Below are 26,169 nucleotides of genomic sequence, written 5' to 3'. Positions count from 1 at the left end.
CAAACATTATCCATTTTGGTAGAAAGATATGGGGATATATTTAAGATCAATACTCTCTTTTATTTACCCTTTTGAATATTTTATACATGAATACTATATTTACATCATTTCCCCCTTGTCTCCTCCCTCCTCCAACTCCTTCCATGTCCCCCTCACTCATCTATGAAGTTCATAGTCTCTTCTTTCTCATTATTGTTACATCTGTCTCTTCTTTCTCATTATTGTTACATCTGTCTCTTCTTTCTCATTATTGTTACATCTGTCTCAAGCTCCTGAATTCCTGTAGTGTTGCTCATATGCATTTAGGGCTGACTACTTAGGATTGCATAACCTATCTGGGACTTGTCCACGGAGGAAAAGTCAGTTATTCTGTTGATCCACTGCTCTTCATCTAGGGGTGGGGCTTTGGGAACTTTGTCTGTGTTGGCATGCCCCCTGGTGCTGTCACTGAGCAGGTCTTGTTTAGCCAGTCCTATCACTGAGATGTCACGGGTGCAGCTTTCCTGTTACCTTCAGAAGTCACTCTCTTGAAGCAGGCATCCTGATCCTCTGGCTAAACTCCTTACTCTTCATTTCCTCTTCTTGGGACTTAAGCCTTGAGTCAACTTTAGTTACTTCTGTTTGAAGATGGAGATGGATGAGCTATTATTTACTACAGCAGCTGATATTTATGTGGTACCCACCACTTGCCAGATATGGAATACATGATTAAATATGCATCGCTTCTTTTAAAATCCAGTAGACAGATGCTACTGTTATCTCCACTTCCGAGTTGAGGAAATGAAAGCGTAGAGTTTAATTAGCAGCATTTGTTCAAACAGCTGGGCATAGATGGGGCCAGGGTCCAAACTTGACATGTGGACTCAGAGCTTTCCCCCAGACCTCCTGAAATACTTTCTTTGAATTCTAGGTTTCTAGATATACCCTGGCTATACAGTGAAGTGTTTGAATACACCAGGATATGCTTGAGGGGCTCAGACCAGCAGCATGTCTGCGGAGAGAAGTGTGGCTGGTCTTTGTAGGGCGTTTGAACCATATATACTTAGCTAGGTTCACTTGACACACCACTACAGACATGACTCTTCTTTTTCCTGGCCAGCCACAGCATTAACGCTTGCAAGGTGATCTGGCTGGGTACCAGAGATTCACTGCAACTTCTGAATAACCAGCACAAAGCAGCTCTGTGACTGTCACTGTTAACCAAGATGCTGCTGCATTAGAAATCGTAAAGAGATGACTCTCAACCACCTAGGCTGTTAGGATGCTGGAGGAACCTTTTCCCATGCTAATCCTTCACTTTCGCTGGAGGCTCAGGGGCTGGTCTTGGCTTTTGAAGTTCTGCAGGCTGCCTCTTTTGTGAGAAGGGGAATCAGAATCACAGGGTTTGAGCTGGTGGTGGCTAGATGTATACCCGGGAGCCTGCATCCCACACTGTGGCTCTTTCTTCTGTGCTTTGCTTTCTTCCATCCAGTTCTGATTCATCAGGATGAGTAAGAAGGTTTTTCAGGAAAACAAAATCCCAAGATTGAAGACAGCACAGTGTTCCATGGCTGAATTTTAAGACAAACCATCCTAAGGATGTTTGATAATTTAACTTGCCACATCCTATGCTGCTCGGTGCATTCATGGCACCTTCGACATTAGTTAATTCTGTCTGTGACATCATAGATATGATGACGAGCATTCCCAGTTGTTAGTGGCAGTCCTAGATGTATGGCTCCAGTGTCCTGTCCCTCCAAAAAGAATCAGAAAGGATGCCAAGTCTAGAATTAATGACCTGCATTTGAATCACCCCAGACTAACACTTAACTAGCTGGGGAGCCTTGTTAAGAACTTAATTTGGCCTGGTGTGGTAGCTCATGCCTTTAATCCCAGCAATTGGGAGGCAGAGGCGGGTGGGGTTCTGTGATTTTTCAGGCCAGCCTGGTCTATATAGGGAGTTCTAGGCCAGGCAGGGCTACGTAGTGACACCCTGTCTCACTACCAACACAACAACAAAAATCATCTTAATTTTCTTAGTTAGGGATTACACTTATGGGCATTATGGTAAAGACTAACTCTTGAGTTTTCATCCATACTATTTATACTTCACTTTTGGCTATTAGGGAATTTCTTAAACAAGGTGCTATTAAAAGTGCTCTAGTAATCTAAGAAGTCTTTAGTGTTTTCTCCATTGATTAGCTTCAACCTAGAAACAAGTGGGTTTACCAGTTGTCCTCTTACAGCTACCCTGCAAACCCCAGTGTTCTGTGTCAGAGAGGATGAGGTCTCATGACTACTAAATGGGGTCAAGGATGTGCATCCTGGACTGCATGGCTGGAAACAGTATAGATATCATTGCTACTGCAACTCCGCCAAGTGTTAGGAGAGCATTGTGAATAGGAGAGCTATGGTGTGCTGACACCATAGCTGTAAACTTGTGAGCCACATGCCTCAACACGTCGTGACAGTGGGAAGTGTCTGTTCTCTGGTTTGGCTCTCAGGCTCTATTTCTAGAATGGGTCAGCCCCACTCCAGGATGCAAGCAGTCATCAGCTTGGTACCTACAGATTTGGAAGTGATATCTCACTTTAGGTAGTTCAAGGAGATTTTTTGTTCCTTGCTCCACAGTGAGAAATCAGGGCAGTTGTCTCCATGCAGCTTGGTGATTGGTGTCACACTTTGTGACTAGGGCCTGTGGGGGTTATCTGGAGTTTTGAGCTGGAAAATTTGATTATGAGTCTAGCCTAAAGTGTTTCCTGGAGTTGAACAAAAGATAATTTCTGAACCTCAGTTTCTCTAGGAATGAGTGAAGGTAATGGCACTTCTGTTTGTCAGGGAGGTCTAAATTTGCAAACATATGTTTTTCTGGTGGTCTTAGGTGACTCCTATGAAAGGGCCCCAAAGAGGCCAGGACCCACAGGTTGAGGACTGCTGCTGTAGCTCCAAGAAGCTGAGTCAGAAACGTTTGTTTCCCATGGACTCAAAAAAGGCTGAGAGCTTGGTTTTACTCACTCTTCAGGTTTTACTCTGCCTTTAGCTTTCAAGTGAGCTGAAGGTCACTTCATACAACATCAAAGCAAGGCCTACTTAGTGGGGTTGTCTTTTTCTTTTGAGATGGGTCTTATATAACTCAAGCCAGCTTGAACTCATTGTGTAGCCCAAGATGACCTTAAACTTCCAATATCTTTCCATTTACACCTCCTAAATGCTGTGATTATAGGCATGTGCCACCATGCCTAGTCCTATATGATGCTGGGAATCAAACCCAAGGCTTCATGTCTGATAGGCAAATACTCTACCAATTGAGCTACATCCCTAGTCCCATGAGGGGGTTTTCTATCATTTTTCTTTATAGTAGTGTCCCCTGTCTGGTATTTTCCCATTAATTCCTTTTACCTGAACACTCATTAGTCACTGAATCCCTGTAGCCTATACACAGTTTGCATAACTCATGTATTCATCTGTGTTGACCTTATTTTCTTGGACACTCTGTGACTATGATTTACTGGTTTTATATTACTAATATTTTCAAAAGCTGGCTTGAAGAGATAGCTCATTGAGTAAAAAAGCTTGCCATACAAGTTTTAGAAGCCGAGTCTCAATTCCCAGAACACACATAAAAGCTGGATATTTAAGGTGAATACCTGTAATCCCAGGACTTCTCCAAGGAGATGGGAAGTAGAGGAAGATGAGCCAGGAGTTCCAGGCCAGTTAGCCTGATGTATGCAGCAGAAAAATGACACGGTCTCAAACAAGGCAGAAGATGAGAACAGATGTCTGTGCTCTGTGGTGTGATGTATACACACACACACACACACACACACACACACACACGCATGCACACACACATGCACACACACACACACACTGTAGTGACACACACACTACACATACCTACACATACATACATTACACACACACTAACACACGCTACATATACATACACTACACACACACACTAACACACTATACACACCATACACACATAATACACATATACACACACACACCATATACACTAACACACATACTGCACATACCTATACCACACGTATACATTAACACACTACACACACTAATACACACACTACACATATATACACTACACACACACATTAACATACTACACACACCATACACACACACAAACAAACACACATAATACATACACACAGACAGGATTTATAGAAAGCTAATTGGATCCTCATTTAGAGTTAAAGCTTTTCTACTAAATAAATCCAGACTCTTTCATCTACAGAGGTGGGGCAACTCCTGTTGTGTGGGACCCACTGTTAGTTTCAGAGGGTGTTGTGAGGCTAGGAAGGGCTTGGGAAGACAGGAGACAAGCATCATCCTCATATTTCTAGTGTTTGACTAAGTAATGGTGGCAGCTTTTCAATATTATAACAATTAACTGACAAGATAAAGAAATGCATTTTCCCTTTGTTTTCTAGGTGCCACCTTTGACCCTTTTGGAGCCCCTGCTAAGCCACCAGGTCAGGATTTGTTGGGCTCCTTTCTGAACACATCCAGTGCTTCTAGTGACCCCTTTCTGCAGCCTACGAGAAGCCCTTCCCCTACAGTGCATGGTAAGAAAGTGTTTTCTATTCTAATCGGTGGAATAGTGGAGTGGTTGTCCACAAGACAACCCTGAGTGCTGTGTGTGTGTGTGTGTGTGTGTAAGCGTGTGTGCGCTTGTCTATTGTGGTAGTTGCTAGCCGTGCATGGCGGCAGAGTAGTCAAGATGGGTTAGTCTGATTTGAAATGTGTTCACGTATAAGGCAAACACCAGATTCCAAAGTTTCCTGTGCAATGAAAGAATGAAAGGTATCTTAATACTTTTATAACAGTCATTCGCTAGAATAATACATGTATTATCTGCTCAATAAATTAACATCGTATCTGACTGATTTACAAGTGGCCTGTGTAGACCTCGTTTACTGTACCATCCTCAGGCCTGGGATCTCATTTCCAGTTTCCCTCCTTACTATCTTTTATTATTCTTTTCAGCAATTCAGGTCTTTCTTGCTCTCTTTCTTCATTTTGCATCCTGATGGATATTAGACTTAACATCAGAATGGAAAGGAAGCCAGAGAGCAAATGTTAATAAAGCTGTCAACTTTTGGAACTTCTTCTTGAGTGACTGCTGAGCTGGAGCAGGGCAGAGTAGAAAGGAAAGAACCATTGTCACTAATAGTGGTGTAATGGTGTGTGCTTTTAAATGAATGAGCTGACGGGAAGGTACATAGATGGGATAGATACAACAGATGACTATGAAGCCTTAGGAGTCTGGTCCTGGTGCCTTAGGTCCTTTGTTTGGGTGGAATGTGGTTGTTTACCTGTGTGTGGTATATGTACATGTGATGTTTATGGGTGGTGTGTGGTATGTATGTGGTGTGTGCATGTGTGGTGTGTGTAAATGGGATGTGTGTGGTTTGTATGTGTGGTGTGTGCATGTCTGTTGTGTGTATGTGGGATGTGCTTTCTGCGTGTGTGTGTATATGTGGGGTATATATATGTGGTGTGTATGTGTGTGTGTGTGTTTTCAATCCTACTTGTAATGCTGGCTTAGTGACTGAATTCTACTGAATTTTATGGGCAACATCCTAGGGCAAGATTCTCTCCTCCAGCAGCACGTTTCATTTCAGCTCTGCTTGGAACTTTGTGAGGGGTCAGAGTGTGCTCTCTTGAAGGTCTAACGGGTTTCCTTTTGAGTGACCATAGACACATATCTGCCACCAGCATAGTGGGTGATGCATAGTTTTTGGCTAATTAGTGTTCTGAGTGGCTCATCACTCTCAATCCATGCTGCAGTCAAGGAGAAAACAGGTCCCCAGTTCTGAGAGGTTTGTGCCTTGGTGCCCTTGTCTGTGCCGAGCTAAGCCATGTTGAGCTTAAGGATATTTCCTTCTTTTTGCATGGCCCAGAATCTTAAGTATATAAGTGGGGTACACAAAGATGAATGAGATAGTTCTTCCATTCAAGGGACTCCGAATTTAATGAAGACAGGCACACACACAATTATAATTCCAAGTCAGTGGATACAGAGGTACATAAAGGTGAGCCAAGGAATGAACAGCAAAAGCCCCTGGCTTCTGCCAAGTTCTTGTGAGCATGCACAGATGAGAACAGCAAATATCCCTGTTGCAGAGTGGAGTAAAAGCCCTGGCAGCAGAATGGATCCATTAGCTACGTAAAAGCTGTGCAGAGCCATGCAGGCTCAATTGTCCTGTGCAAGCTCAGAAGAGTGAGTTCTGAGCTGCCTTGTTCTCACCCATCTTTTCTCCATTTGCAGCTTCTAGTACTCCTGCTGTGAACATCCAGCCCGACATTGCTGGAGGTTGGGACTGGCACACCAAACCAGGTAAAAAGCAGTGGGTTATTTTTGTATGCACGTGACCAGTGGTAAATGCATGGTCCTTCAGCCAAGATGAGGTGGATACTTGGAATATTATAGTACACTGTGTAGTTTGATCATTCCCAAAGATCTGCATACCAATGTGCTTGGTGACATGAAGCATGTGTGTGTGTGTGTGTGTGTGTGTGTGTGTGCTGTTTAACTTTCCAAGACTCATCTGCTTGTATATCTAACTCAACAATACAATTAGATGAATCTGAACTGGTTCTACCACTCAGATTCTCTTTATGTTTTTGTTTTTTTGTTTTTATGTTGTTGTTTTTGGATAAGTCTCAGCTTCAGTTTTCTCATCTGAGAAATGGGGGGAACGATGTTTATTTATGCTATACAGCCAAGTAAGTGTAAGTAAAGGACCCTCCCTCATTGCTCATGACTAAAGCTCCACGCCCACCAATAGCTCCCATGGTTTCTTTCCCCAGCCCCAGATAACCAGCAGCCCACTTTCAGTAGAAAAGTGGATAGGTTTCCTACTAAGTAGAATGTCACAGCATTTGTGTTTTTGTGAGTGCCTTATGTCATTTTATAAAATGTCCCAAGGTTTATCCATATTGTAGTCCATAGGACTATTTCTTCCTTTTTTAAGGCTAACTCATATTTCACTGTTCATATAATACCACATTTTTTTTCTTTCCTGTCGTTTTCAGTGGCCAGGGCTAACGCAGTGACTATGGTCCTTATTTTAATGACTACCTTGGATGTATCCCCAGGAATATGGGTGCTGAACCATGGTCTTTTAAATCTGTGGAGATGTTGCATACTACTTCCCACAGTAACTGTGCCCTGCTTCATTCCTGTCCACAGTGGACAAGGATTCTAATTCCTTCCCATTTTTACAAACACTTCTGATTTTTTTTTAACAAATGCCAATCTTGACATGTATAAGGTAATATCTCATTGTTTACATGATTGGCATTTCCTTTAATAACTAGTGACTGTGGTGATTTGAATAAGAATGCACATAGACATGAATAGTTGGTCCCAGTTGGTGGAACTGTTTGAGAAGGGGAAGGCGTGTCCCTGAGAGTTTTAAAGTTAAAAATGGTGTAGTTCAAAGATGATAAGCACGACCCATCCAGGGTGGCAGGGGTGGGGGGCGTTGAGATACAGCCTGAATCCAGATCTCTGAAGAGAGAGAGAGCTGGTACAGGAGAGGTAAACACGGGCAATGGCAGGCATGGACCGCGAAGATCTCATACCTGACCCGTGTGTTATTCTTACTTCAGGTCACCACTCTCCTAAATCGCAGTAAGAGTATCCAGAGACTTCTCACACTCTTTCTGACTCCATCCCAATTTGCCTTAGAGGCAGCTGAGCGGGTTCTCTGGAACTCTTGACTTTGAGCATCCAATTCAGGGTACGAACTCATCTTCAGTGATCTCTGTTCCTTTTCAGGAGGTTTTGGAATGGGAAGCAAGTCTGCTGCCACCAGCCCGACAGGCTCATCACATGGCACCCCCACCCATCAGAGCAAGCCCCAGACTCTGGATCCCTTCGCTGACCTGGGGACACTAGGTATAGATACACTTATCAGGTTTAGCTGTGAATAATACTTGATGCTAATGTCAACTGTGGCAGGGACAAAGGCACAGCTCTACACTGTTCCTATAGCAATGTAAGACTTCCCTTAATCTTTTCTGGGACCTTAGGTAAAACTGGATCCTTGACCTCAATTCAAAGCAAAGTTAGAGTTTAAGCCCTAGTGCTAAGAGGAAGAGAGGTACTGGGGAAGAAATTAAGACAGGTTTGAGTGCATAGGTGTGGGCTTCTCAAAGTAGAGTCTCATGTAAATATCTTAGTATTAGCCATAGAGACTGTTTTGCTTTCTTTTCAAGTAACATCTCAAAGAGTTGCTTTTTTGCCTCCTTTTCAGTTAATGAGGTTATAGAGTGGCTCCAGAGGTGCCTTGTATGGGATTACAGTGTTATAAAAAATAAAACAAAACATCACCACCATCACAGCAACAACAACAACAACAACCAAAACCTACTCAGAGCCACTCAGGTTACACAGGGGTTCAGATCACACACTTTTACTGTGAAGTGGGTTTCAGGTGAGATTGCAGAAAAGTGAAGGTTTACCATTGGGAAGAGAGAAAGGCTTTGCACAAATATTTATTACACCAGCATTCTTCTTTCTCAGCCAAGAACAAGCCAGTTATAAAAGCAGTAGATGGAAATAAATGATTAAGATTGGAGCAGAGGGCTGAAGCGATGGCTCAGCGGTTAAGAGCACTGACTGCTCTTCCAGAGGTCCTGAGTTCAGTTCCCAGCAACCACATGGTGGCTCACAACCATCTGTAATGGGATCTGATGCCCTCTTCTGGTGTGTCTGAAGACAGGCAGGGGCAGTGTACTCACATATATAAAATAAATAAATAAATAAATAAATAAATAAATAAATCTTAAAAAAAAAGATGGGAGCAGAAATGAGTGAAATAGAAATGGACAGATAATACAAAAAACAGAACAGTGAAGAGATGAGTTATAAATAAGATGGGCAAATCCTTCACCAACTAAAGAAGAGAAGATGCACATTAATAAAATTAAAGGGGGGAAAGGAGAAATTACAACAGGTATCTGTGAAATTCATAAAATCGCAAGAACATGCTTTAAAATTTTACATTCCTCTAAATTGGGAAGCCTAAAAGAAACGGTTGCATCTCTAGATGATTTGACCTAATTAAGTTAAATAAAAATGGAAAACAATTCAAGCAGTTCTGTAACAAGCAAGGAAATTAAGCAGTGATCTGAAAAAAAAAAACCCCCCAAAAAAAAACCCCAAAAAACCAAAACTCTAAAACTGAAAATCACCAGGCCCAGATATATTCATAGACGATTGGTTATACCAGGGCATTACAAAATTGTAGTACCAACCCTGCTCAAAGTATTCCGTAAAATTAAAAGAAAGGTATAGTGCATACTCTTTTTATATGAAGCCAGTTTTATCCTGATATTTAAACCAGATAAAGACTCCACAACAAAATTTCTCTGATAGAGTTACATAAAAACTCCCAGTAAAATACTTGGAAACTGAGCTCACACACTAATGACCACTCACCACGACCAATTTAGCTTCCTTCAGAAAACAAGGATGGTTCAACGTATGCCAATCAACAAAGGTCATACATCATAGAAACGGACTCAGGGCAGAACTCTTGACAAAAAGCAAACATCGGTCAACGATAGCCTTTGAAAAGCTCAGAATGGAGGGAACATATCTTAATATAGTAAAAGCAGTGTGTGGCCAACCTATAGCCAGAGCTAAATGAAGCAAAACTCAAAGCATTTCTCCTAAGATCAAAAATAAGACGAAGATGTCCGCTTTCTCCACTCTTATTTAATGTAGTGCTTGAAGTCTTAGCCAGAGCGATAAGACAGGAGACTTAATTAAAATGGATGTAAATAGAGAGGAAGAAGCCAAAAAGCACCTTGATGCGTTGGTCCATGGTTCTATACACGAGAGACCAGAAGGATCCCACCAGAAGACTCTCGAAGTTGACAAACACTTTCAGCAAAATAGTAGGATAAAAAAAAAAAAAAAAACCAAAAAAACATAACATAAAAAGCCAGTATCCATCCTGAGTACTAATATTTGTGCTAAGAAAGGGAACAAATCCTGCTCACAGTAGCCTCCAAAGCAACAACAGAATATCCCAAAACCTTTGGAATAAACTAACCAAGGGAATGAAAGATCTCCAAAATGGAAACCTTAAAATATTTATGAAAGAAGCGGAGGAAGACACTCAAAGAAGGAAAGCTCCCCCGACCACGCCCATGGACCGGAAGAATTAACATGGTAAAAATCGTCATCCTATGAACAAGCAATCTACAGATTTAAGCAACCCCAATCAAAATTCACTGCCAGCACTGAAGGGATGGCTTAGCAATTAAGAGCACTCATTGCTCTTCCAGAGGACCCAGGTTAAATTCCCAGCACCCACATAACTACTCACACTTGTCTCTAACTCCAGTTCCAGGGATCAGACACCCTCACACAGACAAAAATACACCAATAAATTATGTATATACATATATACATACATACATACATACATACATACATACATACACACACACACACACACACACACACACATTCCAATGCCACTCTTTACAGAAACAGAAAAAGACCCTTAAAATCCGTATGGAGGCACAAAAGAACACAGAGAGCCAATGCAATCCTGGGCAAAATTAATATTGCTGGAGGTATCACCATACCTGATTTCAGGTTATACTGCAGAGCATTAGCAATGGAAATAGTGTATAGTATTGACACAAAGCCAGACTGTTGTTAGTGAACGTAAACACTTGAATGTAATCTATAGAGCTATAGCTACGTGTTTGGATTTTTTGTTTGTATGTTGGTTTGACAAAGATGCCAAAAATATACATTGTAGAAAAGATAGCAGTTTAAGCAAATGGTACTAAGAAAACTGGATATCTACCTGGACTAGAAGGAAAACAAATCCCTATATTTCACTTCCCATAAAAACCAACTCCAAGTGGATCAAAGACTTTCATAAAAGTCCTGAAACTCTGAAACCATTAGAGGAAAAAGTAGAGAAAAGTTCTCTGCACAATGTCTATATAGGTAAGGCCTTTCGTGAGAGGAGTGCAGTTGCTTAGGGAATATTGCCCAACATTAACAAATGGAACCTTATGAGATTAAATATCTTCTGTATAGCAAAGGGAAAGTTAATTAAAAGAAGATACAGCCTACAGAATAGGAGAAAATTCTTTGCTGCTTTACTTCAGAGTATCAATGTCTAGAATATACAATGAACTAAAAAAAAAAACTAAACTAAACTAAAAATTAAACTCAAATTGGGTGGTGGTGACACATGCCTTTAATCCCAGCACTTGGGAGGAAGAGACAGTCGGATCTCCTAATTCAAGACCAGCCTGGTCTAAAGAGTGAGTTCCAGGACAGCCAGGGCTATGTAGAGAAACCTTGTTTCAAAAATCAATCAATCAATCATCTCAGTAAATGACTTGATAAAATGAACAATTTTCAAAAGATAAAGTAAAAATACCCCCAAAATGATATGGAAACACATTCAACCTCATTAGGCATCAAAAGAATTAAAAATTGCATACATTCCATCTTACCCTAGTCAGAATAAATGTCATTAAGAAAACAAAAACAAATGCTAGTGCTGATTCGGACAAAAGGGAATCCTTATGCATTGCTGGTGGGAAGACAAGCTAGTCACTGTGGAAGTTATTTTAAGCAGTTTCTACAAAAAAACCTAACCAACCAACCAAAAAACTGTATCTTCCATATCAGCTTGCCTCACTATATTAATAATGTGACATTATACTGCAAGTATCTCTCTCTCTCTCCCTTCCTCCCTTCCCCTCCCTCCCTCCCTCCTTCCCTCCTTCCTTCCCTCCCTCCCTCCCTCTCTCCTTCCTTCCCTCCCTCCCTCCTTCCTTCCCTCACTCCTTTATCCCTTTCTCCCTCCTTCCATCCCTCCCCCTCTCTCTTTTCCTCTTTTTTCTTTATTACCCATCTATCTATCTACCCATCCGTCCGTCCATCCATCCATCCATCCATCCATCCATCCGTCAGTCCATCTGTCAGTCCATCTGTCTGTCTTTATCCATTTATTTTCTGTTTATCTATCTGTCATTTATGTCACTTATCTCAGGATAGACAGACTGCCTTCTTTTTGGTTCAGTTGATTATCAACAACTTCTGACATTATTTATTCTGCTGTTCTTCCAGTCATTGGTCTGTTTTATGAATTCTCCTTTGCCTTTTATGTCTTTTTTACTCAAGTCTATCAAGTGAAAGGAAGAGGCATCCTTTCTCTACCCATATCCTAACCACAGAAGCCACTCTGGTCAGCTCTCCTATCCCTGGACCCTGGCTTATTTGATTTCAGATTGAAGGTGGACAGTGGGATGGTCAGGCATTTCCCAAGCTTCTTATACTCCAGGTCTAGGTGTCTTCTTTTTGTAAGGTGTCTGTAGTCATTTTTATGGGGGATAAAATTTAGAAGCCAAGATCTGTGTACTAAGTATGATTATTGGAGTGTTATTTCTCTCCCTTCTAGGAAACAGAGGGTTTGTGTGTGTGTGTGTGTGCGTGCGTCTGCATGCATGTATGTGAGTGTGTGTCTGTGTGTATTGGTGTGTGTCTATGCATGCATGTATGTGTGTGTGTACTGTTAATCTGCCTCCCAGTTTCTTTCTTGCCTTCTACTCCACATGTGAATCTTACATTTCCTCACATTGCAGTTATAATCAGACAGCATCAATAGTTTCAGAGTAGCTAAACCTGTATCACCACAAACAAGGAACCTGAACGTGCAGTTTGGAAATGCAGTAATTCTCGCAGCCTCCTTCTCAGAACCTGGCTTCTTACACTTCTCTACTTTTTAAGGTATACAGCTTAGAAATTTTAAGTGATTTTTCCCACGAAGGCCACAGAACAAACAGATTCATCAGTGGCAGATATAAGCCAAAATTTCCACTCATTAGACAATACAGTAGTAACTCAGAAAAAACAATAGACAGAGGCCTCCTTAAGATCGTCTGATTGAACCAGTTCAACATCAACGCTTGACTACTCCTTGGATAATCAGAAGTTAACTGGCCTAGGGGTGGCTTTGGTGGGGATGGAGCTTAATGAGTTCCAGGCAATCTCTTATGCTTCCCTTGAGGAGGGGCTTGAAGGGATATTTGGTCAAATGAGAGCGGTAGGCAGCACATGTTGGTGTTGCCTCTATTTCCAAGCATTCTCAGGTCAGGAGGATCACCAGTGTGAGGCCAGCCTGGCATACATAAGGAGTTTTAGACCATGGGTTGCATAGTAAGACCTTGCCTCAAAAACAGGGGTTGGTGATGGAAAATGACAGGGGCAGCAATAGGCTTGAGTGCCAGCCTGACCAAATACTCATTGAGGTTTTTATTGTTGTTGTGTGGGTTTTTTTTTTTTTTTAAGATTTATTTATAAGTACACTGTAGCTGTTTTCAGACACCCCAGAAGAGGGCATCAGATCTCATTATAGATAGTTGTGAGCCACCATGTGGTTGCTGGGATTTGAACTCAGGACCTTCGGAAGAGCAGTGAGTGCTCTTAACTGCTGAACCATCTCTCTAGCCCCTGCTCACTGAGTTTTTACAATGTGTCAAACATGTGGTTAATGTTGTTTTGTGGTGTGTAGTGTACCTGCGTTTGTTTAATTCAGGGGCTGTGAAACACTTCCTGCAATGGTTATGTGTTTATACTATACTCTGATAAAGGCATAGTCATTTTGTAGATAAGAACATTGAAGCTCACAGAAATTAAAAAAATCATTTAGCTTTAGAAAAGCAAGATGCCTTGTTTGTGTAGAATCCATGTGCCCACCCTGGCACATGGCAGGCATTTCAGCACCTGCGGGAGAATGGCTTGGGACCCATGCCTAAGAGAGCAAATGTTACATGAGAGATAGCACTGAACTCAAACAGGTTGATTCCAGATGCTATAATACAGCATCCATGTGTGAAAGGGAAGAGGGCTCTCAGGGTCTAAATGAAAGGACATAGCTATAGAAGAAAGTCATAGGAAGGGGTGCCTTTTAGTAGCAGCTCAGAACTTTGGTAGGAACTTGAGACTCTGGCTGTAGCGGTGCAGAGATAAGATGCTCGTGGTCAGGGCATCTCCGTTAACCAACTGTGTGATCACAATATTCTTGTGACCCTTTGCTTTGATTGACCTAGTGATACTATTTACTTACACTTATCACACTGTGAAGAGCTATAGAACTGTTAGTTGTTTTATCATCATCATCATCATCATCATTATTTTGGCTCTTTGAAGGGTCTTTGGAGATCACCGTGTTTCAGCTTCTCAATTTGCCTCCCCAATACTATCCCTCCTGCAATTCAATGCTGCAGTGTAAAACTGAAACATATTTGTGAAATTTAGAAACAGCTATAATGCTCTTGGATCCTAACCAGGCTTTTTCTTATAGCAAATGATAATTAATTCTAATAGCTGACATTTAAGTAGAACCTTAATGAGGTCACTTGTTTTATCCCAATACTTACCACTTGGTAGTTTTGACTCTAGTAAAGAAATTAAACTTGCTTAGGAGGGGGCAGTCTGGTCAGGGTATCACAGTATGGTCTTTTGGCTTAGACTCAAAAGTCTAGATTAAAGTATTTTGCCATAGGCTGGCTGTGTGATATAGGGGGAAAAAACCCACTAAAGTACTCTCAATTGCTCTTGGTTCATTGAAGAAAAAAATAGGGCAAGGGGACTACCTGAATTATCAGTGGGCTGACTGAGGAAATGACAGGCAGATATGCCTGTGATTTCTCTACCTGTTAGGAAGGTTAACTCTGTTACCACCCAAAGCAGTTTCCCCTAAAATCATCGCAAGCAATGTCTTGTGACCCAAGTTTGAAGCCACACTCAATAGCCTTACTGCCTCTCTCCCTTCTCCTTCATAGGCAGCTCTTCATTTGCCAGCAAACCTACCACCCCAACTGGATTGGGTGGAGGATTTCCACCTCTCAGCTCACCACAGAAAGCATCCCCACAGCCAATGGGTGGAGGGTGGCAGCAGCCAGCCGGCTACAACTGGCAGCAGGCACAGTCTAAGCCACAGTCCGGTATGCCTCACTCCTCCCCTCAGAACCGACCCAATTACAATGTGAGCTTCTCGGCTATGCCTGCAGGACAGAGCGAACGTGGAAAAGGATCTACTAACTTGGGTAAGGATGAGGACATGAGTCTGGTACAGGGTGACCTGCCTGTATTGTCATACTGCTGGGGATGTTATGTCTGAAAGACGCCATCTTAGAGTTTAAGGGACATCAGGCAATCCATACCCCAAGTACTGTGTGGAGCACCTGGGCCTCTGCCTCTGCCTCTGCCTCTGCCTCTGCCACTGCCTCCCGAGAGCTGGGATTAAAGGTGTGCACTAACATTTCCCAGCAAAACTTTTTTTAAAACCCATATTTTTAAAGGTTTATTTTATTTAATGTATCTGGATATTTGCTTGTGTGTATGTAGACACACCATGTACATGCCTGGTGACCAAGGAAATCAGAAAAGGGTTTCAGATCCCCTAGAACTGGAGTCATAGATGGTTATGAGCCATCGTGTAGGTGCTGGGAATGGGTCTCAGCTCCTCTGTAACAGCAGCAAATGCTTTAACCACTGAGCTGTCTCTCCATCCCTGCTAGATTAGATTCTTGGCATGAAGATAAAAATAATATGTGTTAAAATTGAACTCATCAGATAGTGTCAGATACACTTGACCCTTCAGTTGGCTTGATGATTCTCTTTGAGGAACATGGACAAAGGGGATTCTCTTGCACAGTGGTGAACATGGATTGAGCACTTACTACATGCAGGCATATTGTAGACATGTTCATGTATTATTTTATAGCATCTTCAAAACCAAAGCTCTATTATAGATGAATAATCTGTGAAGTAGATCTAAAAAGTAATCTCTCAGGTTTTTTGAGACTTGTGACAGAGCCTGGATGTGAATTCCAGTCATTTGGCACCAGAACATCTGACTTTCGGTGTCACCCCAGCTGAGCATGATATCAGTGTTTGTTCACAGCCCCGCTGTGACAGAAATGCATGTGCTGGAGATGTGTGACGTCATGTTTATTCTTCAGTTCTTGGGGGCACTCACTGGACAATTCTGTGGAGCCATGTGGCATCTCATTCATTATTGTTTTGAGAAGATAGTGGGTGAATGTCTCCTGGGAGCACTTAATTTTGGTGTGCACATATGTGATGTGGCTTCTTAAGAACAGAGACGGCAAACCATTCCTAACCAGGAAAAACAAAACAAAACAAAACAAAACAAAACAAAAAAACAGAAAAACACCTTGGGTTGATTACTGCCAACTGTGTGGGCTGCTGTGGTTTTGTTCTGTTTTGTTTTCAAATGAACACTGAGATAACCAATCGTGCTTTTAGCTCATTCACGTGACAACACTGTGCTGTTAACATCACCCTCATCCTCTGGATGAAGAAGCAGAGGTACAGATGCCTGCAACATCCCTGTGACCATAGCTGGATTTTAGACACACAGAGTTTGTTTCCAGGATCGACCTCTTCAAAAAAATACAGAGAGATTTAGTCTGAAGCCAGACTTACAGGGAGAAGGCACTAGGATCCACCGAACCCATCAACTGGGTATAGACAGGAGAGTGGTACCAGAGAGGTGTTCTAGGTGTTCTAGGTGATCTATTCTTCCATTTTCCTCATCTGTTACACGGAGCCTTTAATGTTCCTCACAAGACAACTACGAAGGGAGCAGATGTATGGAAAATCTACACTCCTGTACTCCTGTGAAGTGGCAGCTTGACATTTTGTTTAAGAATAAAAGTTGTGATGGTTTCCAAATATTTCGTTGCAGAAGGGAAACAAAAGGCTGCTGACTTCGAAGATCTGCTTTCTAGTCAAGGCTTCAATGCACACAAAGACAAAAAGGGGCCTCGAACAATAGCTGAGATGAGAAAGGAGGAGATGGCTAAGGAAATGGATCCTGAAAAACTAAAGGTGAGTGACCATCCTATAGGACAAAGCCATGTGACAAGTCATTGTGCCCAACCACCTCTCTATTCATTACCTTTGTGTTGGTCATTAGGGACTGAATACTTGATAGATACAACTTGAGGAAGGAAAGATTTATTCTGACCCGTGGTCTCAGAAGATTTCAGTTTTGGTGTGATAGGAAAGACATGGCCATGCATGCATGCTGCATGGCTTTTCACTTGGAAACAGACAGGAAACACAGAGAAGGGTGGGCAGGTAGAACCTTCAAAGCTCCACTCCTAGGGAGCTACTTCTACTAGCTAAGCCCCATATGGGTTCCACAATCTCCCAAACACCATCCACTGGTGAACAGGGGCTCAAAACATGAGCTGGTGGAAAAGAATTTAAATCATAACACCTTCTCAGGGTCCTTACCTCCGATAATGCCATTCACCACCATGAGGGTAAAAAGTCAACACTGATTCTAGGGTAGGACACAGATCCTATCAACTATGGAAGGCACTTCATACTGGCAATCACTGTGTTACAGTGGGTCTCTGAAGCTGTTGTTTGAAGATAGTTATGCTTTTCAGTAGCAAAGTAACTTTGGGAAGGCTGGTGCATGATGCTGAGTTTGCCCACCAGATGAACAATGGTATTTGACTCTGTAGTTCGGAAGAAGCCTTTAGAGTGTAAGTATCAATCATTAGAGTTTAGTGAGAACAATTCACCCTTTGTCTTTTCTGTCCACCTTGAGAACTTTCTGTTCTTGGTTGACTGAAACCGAGTTTCAGTTCTCTGTGGATCAAGAGAGAACTATTTCTGCACCCAGGCTTACCATTCTGAAGACATTAGGCATGAGGTCCACATAGGTTGAGGACAGGAAAGCTAATGATGGTGAAGCCCCTGACCTCTATTACAGACTCCTTCCACTTCTAAGTAAAGAAGGTCTATTTTTTTCTTAAAACAAAAAACGAAACGAAACAATAAAAACATCTATTTTTGATTCTAAGCCTATGTGAGAATCAGTTTTGGAAAGGGAGAATAAGGTTGTTTGTTTGTTTGGTACTTTAAAGAAAAAAGAGGGCCTGGAGAGATGACTCAGTGCTTGAGAATGCTCTTAACCTGAGTTCCTGAGGTCCTGAGTTCAATTCCCAGCAACCACATGGTGGTTCACAACCACCTATAATGTAATGTGATGCTCTCTTCTGGTATGCAGATGTACATGAAGATAGGACACTCATATACATAAAACAAACAAATAAATCTTGAAATAAAAGAAGAAAGGGGAAAGAAAAGAAAAAGAAACTTGTCAGTCAGTGAATCCAAGTTCGTTAACTGGTAGAGGGGATAAGCTCTTCACAGGGAAGGCCCAGAGTGGACAGCTGGATGCAGATTGGCCTGAAGGCAGAGGGTGGCTCTGAAGATGAATGGCATGAGGACACAGATGAGGTACATAAAGATCAAACTGGCATACGCCTTATGGCATGACATACAGCTCTGGAGCAGTAGCTGAGAGCTTAGATCTGATCCACAAGCATGAGGTAGCAAAGGAATGACATAGGTTCCTTCAAAAAGACCTTAAAACTCACCCCACCTTCTCTAACAAAGTCACAATTCCTAACCCTTCCCAACCATTTCCACCAACTGGAGGCCAAGAACTCAAATATATGAGACTATGGGAGCCACTCTCACTCCAACGACTACAGCTTCCATTTAATCACATATTTTCTTTATAACATGGAGGTTGTTAGTTTGAACCAATGATATAAGGGATCAATTTATTTAATAAACCTTTCGAGCTCTATTCGGTGCCAGGTCTGTTTGGCTACTGAGATATAGTGATAAGAAGCAGTCCAAGAAACCGTTCCTTCCCATCAATAGCTCCAAGTATGGACAGGAAAAGGTGAACACACATACTCAATAATGAGTGACATATATGGCACGTTTATGGTAGGGCAAGCCCTATTTTTTCCCCTTTGTGGTAGGAGTCAAACCTAGGGCAGGTAGGTATACCACTGAGCTATATCCTAGCACAACGTTGGCCTACATGAAAGGAATATTTAGTTGCTGGAGCAAAGTAGATCCAGGTGTGACCTCATGAAGCTCGTGTTAGGAGTGTATAATTAGCTGTAGGAAGCCAGGGAGAAATGAGCTCAAACCACAGAGGTGAACTCTGAAGTTCATGATCAGTTTTTGAACAGTGATGCAGACTAGAAGGACGAGGGGGAAGGTGGGCATGTGTTCCAGCTAGAGGGGGCTGCTTGAGCAGTTTCCTAGCAACAGTAGAGATAAATAGTATAGATCTTCAGAGTCCTGGTAGGCAGAAAGCATTTGAGTGTCTTAACCCTTTTGGTTTTTCCTGTTTGCAGATCCTGGAGTGGATAGAAGGCAAAGAGAGAAACATCAGAGCTCTGCTTTCCACAATGCACACCGTGCTGTGGGCTGGGGAGACCAAATGGAAACCCGTGGGCATGGCGGACCTGGTGACGCCGGAGCAAGTGAAGAAGGTGTACAGGAGGGCTGTGCTAGTGGTGCACCCGGACAAGGTGGGTAGGACCTGCCCTGTCGTAGACTTGCCCCGTCCCTGTTTTTCAGTGTTCACAAGTATAGGATAAAAAGGCATGCTTTCAATTTGCCGATTGACTAAGACATTTATTTGACAAAACTTACTCTGTGGGTTACTTAAATCAAGTATTTAAACAAATAGTCACAAGGCACGAGGTTGTCGGGAAGCAGCCAAAGCATCCTTCACAAACAATGGGGCAAACATTTTATTCACTATGGAGGCTGAGCACTTCAAAGGAAAAGGCTATTGTCCCTGTGGAGGGCGGAATTGTGTCTACCCAAGAGACGCCTTAGGGTACATTTGGAAAAAAGATATTGGTGAGGAGCAATAAGATGTTTAATATGTCAGTGTGTGTTGCCATTAATGCTCATGGTTTTGAGTAAATTACAAGAGCACAGAAGAGCTCCACAGACCAGAACTTGAGCTCCCTCCTGGCCAAGTTTATTGCAGTTTGCAGCCGCACGTCAGACTGAAGTACACCACTCTGCTCTCATTGAGCCGTAGCAGACATGAGACATGATGTCATGATTGCAGTGCCTTTGGGAACAAGTGTCTGAAATCCATGTTTGATGTCCATCCCTCCACGCTCCTTATGACTAGGATAATTAATGGGAAACGTTAATTCATAAACTTTAATCAGTCAAAAGAGAAGTAAGAGCCCACAGAAACTGGCAAACTGCCCTACTAGAAGGAGTCTCAAAGACCTACACTTTATAGATTGGATAGAGGGAGTTTTGAAATACAGTCAAACAAAGACAGCCCTATCATTAACCATGAGATGCGTCTTCTGCTGCCTAACAAGCTCCCACTTTTCTTCTTATTGCTGGGCTTCTGTTATCCTCTGTGAGTTTTCAGGGTAGTGCGCAGTAATTAATCTCATGTAGATAGACTGTAAAAAGTGATGTCTTAATGAAAGAGCATTTTAATTGCCATTCACAATCTCAGTGAATTTAATATTAGTTTAATTTTGGTCTGTGGTATCTAATTGTGTTTTGTGTTTTTTTTTAGGCAACTGGGCAACCCTATGAACAATACGCAAAGATGATTTTCATGGAGCTAAATGATGCCTGGTCTGAGTTTGAAAACCAAGGCCAAAAGCCCTTGTATTAATTTGTGAGCTTTTCTATGCTGGCTGCAGTCCTGTGATAATGCTTAGTGTGTACCACAGTTCTGAGATTTTCACAGATGAACCAAAAATTCTAGTAATGTATTTCCAATACTAAACTGTTAATTTCCTCGTGAATTCACTTCTCATGATAAGGAATGTGAACGTTTGGTTTCTTGAAGTCCATAGCACCAAGAGGAACTCTAGTGAGCTGACCTTGCAGAGTCATGACATTCCAGCCTGTCCTTTGGGAAGCCGACTCAGCATTTTGCCTGGGGAAATAGGACCTCGGCCACCCAACGTGAAGGCATGACATCCATCTCACTGTCTGAGATTAAGATTTATGAGTGGACATTATGATAATGGGATTATGTAATGGTTTTAAGGAATTGATTTAGGGATTGTGTATGTGTGGGGTTTTTGTTTTGTTTTGTTTTTAAAGATATAATTTGAGCAATGGCTTTACACAAACTCCAAGAATATCACCAACCAAGTATTTTTTTAATGGAAACTTACTGAAGCCTTTAGCTTCTTCAGCGTGTGTCTTTTGGTCAAGAGCATTAACAATTATTGAAGTGATTTAACGGTGGAAGGGGTTTATGTAGAAATCGAGGAATTACCCCTATCTTTTCCTGGATGAGCTATAACCCAAGCACATGATAGCTAAAGAAATCAGGAGCCCTAAGATGCCAAATCTTGACTCCAGGTCAGGACATTGGGGTACCAGCTCCTTTTTCCTTTAAATTTGCCGTTGATTGAAGAAAAACTCTTGAACGATACCACCACCATAATTCCAAACCTATTTGAAATCCCCTTCTAATTGTTGCCACGAGGCTCAGTGCTCTTTCTTTTGCTTAGCCAAGAAAACATTCTTCATGGGTGACAGTTTGTAAAGCAGTTTGGCCCATTCACACTTTGTATAGACCTGGCATTCTGGTGACTGCAAGCCAGGGGGAAAACAGAAAAGATAACACTGAGTACTATTTAGAAGGGTTTGGTTGGGGATAGAGCTGTGGTGTGCCTTCAGATCCAATTGGATAGCTTGCCAGTTGAGGAGTCAGAGTCCCACCCACCTAGTGGATCTGGGCCCTCCCACCCCGGGATTATCTCCACTGGGTTTGCTGTTGGATGCATGTGAAAACTATGCAAGAATGAAACTTTTCCAGACTGACATCAGCTGGTTGCAGTTCAGTCCAGTGCTCAGAGCTTCCCACTTTGCAGGGAAAGCGGCTCCTCCTGCCGGGACTTCGCTAGGTCTCTGGGTGAGCACATGTGCGGCATCTATTTATCTACCCATTCCTGCATATGAGTATGTCTAACGTGCACACACACACATTCACAAAGCAGGTGGTCAAAAAGATTATCATGCTAATCTTAAAAGGTTCACATTCAATATTGTGAAAAGCTTTCGGAAGTTGTGTTTCAAAGACAATCATTTTGTTTGTTTGTTTCTGTTTTAATATTCTTGTGACAACTAAATTGAAAAAGCAGCATGTCAGAGATAATTTTGATTCTATATAGACCTCTTCTCTCTTTTTTTTAAATTATAAAAGTTTATTATTTATTTTACCTTTAACTGATAATGTGAAATTCTCAAAAATATGTTCTCTTTAAAATATACAGTTGTAAACTCTTCAAAGTAAACATAACAACCTAGGTGTTATTTATTAACGTATTATACAATGATGTCTGACCCAGTATGTGCTTGTCCTATTTAAGATTGGAATGTGAGACATGTTGCTGTGACCTGTTTTGTTTTTTTTGTTTTGTTTTGTTTTTGCCTCATTCCACATTTGTAGATATTGTGTGAACTACAGTATATAATGACAATAATTAAGAGGATATTATGTGGCTGTCACATACATTTTGAGATGATAGAACTATATTAGCTTTATATCATGTTTGCATAGATCATTAATGTTCACGGTTTAAATACCATTAAATGCTATGCGATTAGCAATGAGGAAGAACCCTCCTTAAATCTGGGAGTTTCCCACCGCTCTTTCCCCGATGCATTATGATCCTGGACGCCTGTCTATCTCAAAACTCTTTTTTTTTTTTTTTTTTTTTTTTGGTTTTTCGAGACAGGGTTTCTCTGTATAGCCCTGGCTGTCCTGGAACTCACTTTGTAGACCAGGCTGGCCTCGAACTCAGAAATCCGCCTGCCTCTGCCTCCCGAGTGCTGGGATTAAAGGCGTGCGCCACCACACCCGGCCGTGCGCCACCACACCCGGCTCAAAACTCTTAACACATGCAGACCACTAGGTTCTGTGTTCCTTTTAAATACCAGGTTGTGACAGTTTGTTGTTGGCCAGATCCACCATCTCATTCATATTTATTGTAATATATTTTTGTTTTGTAAATACATGAAACAAAACAAAATGTCATTGTTCTAAAATATTTGTAATGTATATTAAAAAGGATACAAAATACTTTTAGAAATATACCTTATTTTTGTACCTGCGGGAGTACAAGGGGCCAGAGAGATGACGCAGTGGTTAGAAGTGCACACTACTCTTGCAGAGGACCTCAGTACCCACACTGCCTGTGTCTTCAGCTGCAGAGGGCTCTGATGCCCTCTTTTGGTTTCCACAGGCACTTGCATTGACGTGCACACACCCCTCCTCTATACACATGATTAAAATAAAATAGATCTTAAACAAGCAAAGAAGCATCCCAAACCAAACAAATGAGAAATGGAGTACAATGGCAAACTTGACAGACACCCTCTAGCCCGATTTGCTTTTAAAGACTGGTAAGGGGAAAGAATATGAAAAGTGCGGAATACATTCGCACCAAAAGGTAACCTGACAAGATTCTATGTTTATACTTTCATCTCCCAGTATCACTCATGCCTTGAGGCAGACAGACAGACAGACAGACAGACAGACCCCACTGGCCATGTCTGATGAAAACTGTGTTGCAAAAGGACTCGGCATAGGAATCCTGTTCTTACTAGGATATGAATGTTTCCAGCCACATGTTTGTGTGCTGAGTCCGAGAGGCTGATTTACCGTGGAGCAGAAATGTTGGATATTTTTATGCCTGAGGACAGAGAGAACATATGCACATTTGTAGACACACCATTCCAGAGCATTTGAGGCACAGCTTTGCTTATGTGTCCAGACCAGTGGTTTTCAAGCTTCCTAACTCTGTGACCCTTTAATGCATTTCCTCGTGTTGTATTGATTCCTCCAACCATGAAATTATTTCCTTGCTACTGTGTAGCTGTAATTTTGCTACTTTTATGAGCTGTGATATAAATATCTGATATGAAATATCTGTGGGAGCCACAACCCACAGGCTGAGAACCACTGCTCTGGTGGCTCAGGTCAGTACTAGTGCTACTGGTGAGACCACACTGGGTAAGAAGTCAGCACAAAAGTTGAATTCCAGAGGATGTTATCCTAGTTCAAGACATTTTCCATGATGGAAACACCAGCTTAGAAAATGCAGGTCAAATCAAGAGTTTTTTTTAAAACTATCCTAAAAATAAGCCATAAAGTTTGTGGAATGGTGATATATGTTGGTTTGAAACTAAAAGTGTATCTATGAATACTGATTTTTTTTCCTACTTAATATCTGTTATATTGACAAATACTTTAAACTCTGAGTCGTGATTTTATCATTTGTAAAATAGATTCCTTACAGGTCTTACTAGGCACCATGTGTGTACAGTATTACCTCAGATACTAGCCAGTAACTATCACTACTGCTAATGATAAATAAGACTAGGTGCCACACTGATGGTTTTGGAGCTGGAAATACATGGAGCCCTCAGGTTCAGAAACGGCTCCAGGAATAGGAAAGTCTGCTGGGAACACCTCACCCCTTGACACTTCTACCAGTCTCCTTGGGGTGGGGTGAGATCTGGGTGTAGAAAATGGCAGATGCTGGTTTCTGTTAGTGTCATAGCACAATTCTGTTTAGGATGCACTGTGCCCTTAGAGCCTCCTCTGGGGCAGATGTGCTCCCTTGTTGTGACCTTACATGTATGGCCCTGTAAGATCTGGAGTTTGAGAAGGGTATTTTCTGTGGACTAGGGAGAGGTGATACTATTTATTTATTGTAAACTTACTAATATTTGCTATGTCAGGGCTCAGAAAATGACTACAAACTACAGATTCCAGAACCAAAATTTCTCCTACCTCCCTTCTTCCTTTCTTGTATCTCTCATTCTTTTCTAGGCAGATCATAGAGACTAGAATTCATCTTTGTCAAGGCAGGTCATCGAAACCACACCTTTTCCCCAAAGCCAGATGTAAAAACGAAACTCACTCCCAGTCTTCTCCCTTTTGCCATAAGAGTTGGTCACCTGAAGACCTCTCTCATTCTCTGTAGATCACAAGGTCTCTTTTCCCGGAAGGGTCTTGTGCCATATCTGGAAGGAGCACTGCACAGAGCAACCAAGAAGAATGAATAGACAGACCCTTTGGATTCCCCTCTTACTCCATTACTGTTAGGCCAGACTCTTTCTGGCCCATAATATTTCTGTGTGGCTGTCAATGCTTCATCAAACCTAAACTTAAGAATGCACAGTACACATAGACTTCTTGAGTCTTCTTCAGCCTGCAGGCTCCTGTGTCATTTTAAACTATGATCAAATAAATTTGCTATGATTTTTATGTTGTAACCTGCCTTTTGCTATAGTTGTATTGGCCATGAAACTTTATGAATGGTAAAGGAATGGCCCCTTTTTTGTTCCCAGAGTTAATATAATCAACCCTTGGTATATACTATAGGTGAGACACTAGTAAAGATGTATATTAATATGAAATCAATGAATTGCTTTGAACTCTCTTAAGATAAGGTTTTACTGTTGTTTCTCCTCACTGTCAACCCCTGCCTCCTCTGGGCATAAGATCTACTATGAGAAGAAAGCAACTGATTAATTGCATTAGTCTTTCAAGACTTGGTCTCAGCTTTCCTGTTCTGTGTCACTATTTGAGCTTGAGTTTTACCAACTGTCTTAGTTAGGGTTTTACTGCTGTGAACAGTCACCGTGACCAAGGCAAGTCAACTACTCCAACAAGGCCACACCTCGTAATAGGGTCACTCCCTGGGCCAAGCATATACAAACCTTACACCAACTGTAAAGTGGTGATAATAAAATCTAGTTCATAGCCTTTGATACTTGAACTCAAGGAGGAAACCCTCAGATTCATCTTAAGGACTCTACTCTAGTCATAGGCAGTCAGACAGTGGCCCAGGTCTTAAACAGTTGAGTAACATAGGAGGGATCTGGTTGGAGGGAGATGCAGGTTCCAGTGGCTTTTCTTCTTGTGGAAATGTGGAATTGGTGAGTAGGATGGTTTTTGGTGCAACATCTGGCACAGGAAAAGTCCACTTTCTCAGGTAAAGTACTCAGTGAACTGAAAGGACAGTTGTTGTTGGCAGAAAGCAGTCAGAGAGAAACAAATAGTGTGGTTGAGGATGGAAGGAGAGTGGGATGGTTTACATCATATAATCTCTTCATTTAAGGTGGGAAAAACCTACCTCCTCACTAACAGATCTCAGTGCTTATAAAGGAGAAGTTAAAAACACAGGTTTGGCAGAGCAATTTTCTGAGTGATTTTATAGGTACCATAATTCCCCATTTTC

The 26,169-nt window shown here is 41.7% G+C and overlaps 1 protein-coding gene across 7 annotated transcripts in view; it reads left to right on the top strand.

Moving 5' to 3' along the window:
- Positions 1-23,006, top strand: part of Dnajc6 (DnaJ heat shock protein family (Hsp40) member C6) — a 147,534-nt gene extending 124,528 nt beyond the window's left edge. For 6 of the 7 annotated variants that reach the window (XM_029476517.2, XM_029476523.2, XM_029476522.2 and 3 more), the window contains 7 exons: positions 4,437-4,571; positions 6,278-6,346; positions 7,793-7,912; positions 14,845-15,108; positions 16,776-16,918; positions 19,267-19,443; positions 20,472-23,005. In XM_029476517.2, coding sequence (XP_029332377.1) covers positions 4,437-4,571; positions 6,278-6,346; positions 7,793-7,912; positions 14,845-15,108; positions 16,776-16,918; positions 19,267-19,443; positions 20,472-20,573 — 1,010 coding nt within the window. In that variant the 3' untranslated portion in view covers positions 20,574-23,005. Of the gene's footprint in view, positions 1-4,436; positions 4,572-6,277; positions 6,347-7,792; positions 7,913-14,844; positions 15,109-16,775; positions 16,919-19,266; positions 19,444-20,471 lie in introns of all 7 variants that reach the window. The other variant, XM_085839160.1, reaches the window with a different exon arrangement.
- Positions 23,007-26,169: the final 3,163 nt, after the last annotated feature.

The sequence above is a fragment of the Mus caroli genome, unplaced genomic scaffold (assembly GCF_978045245.1).
Source record: "Mus caroli unplaced genomic scaffold, Mus_caroli_1 scaffold_6, whole genome shotgun sequence".
Taxonomy (NCBI): domain Eukaryota; kingdom Metazoa; phylum Chordata; class Mammalia; order Rodentia; family Muridae; genus Mus; species Mus caroli.
The sequence above is the reverse complement of the archived record's forward strand: the minus strand, read 5'-3'. Positions and strand labels throughout refer to the sequence as shown.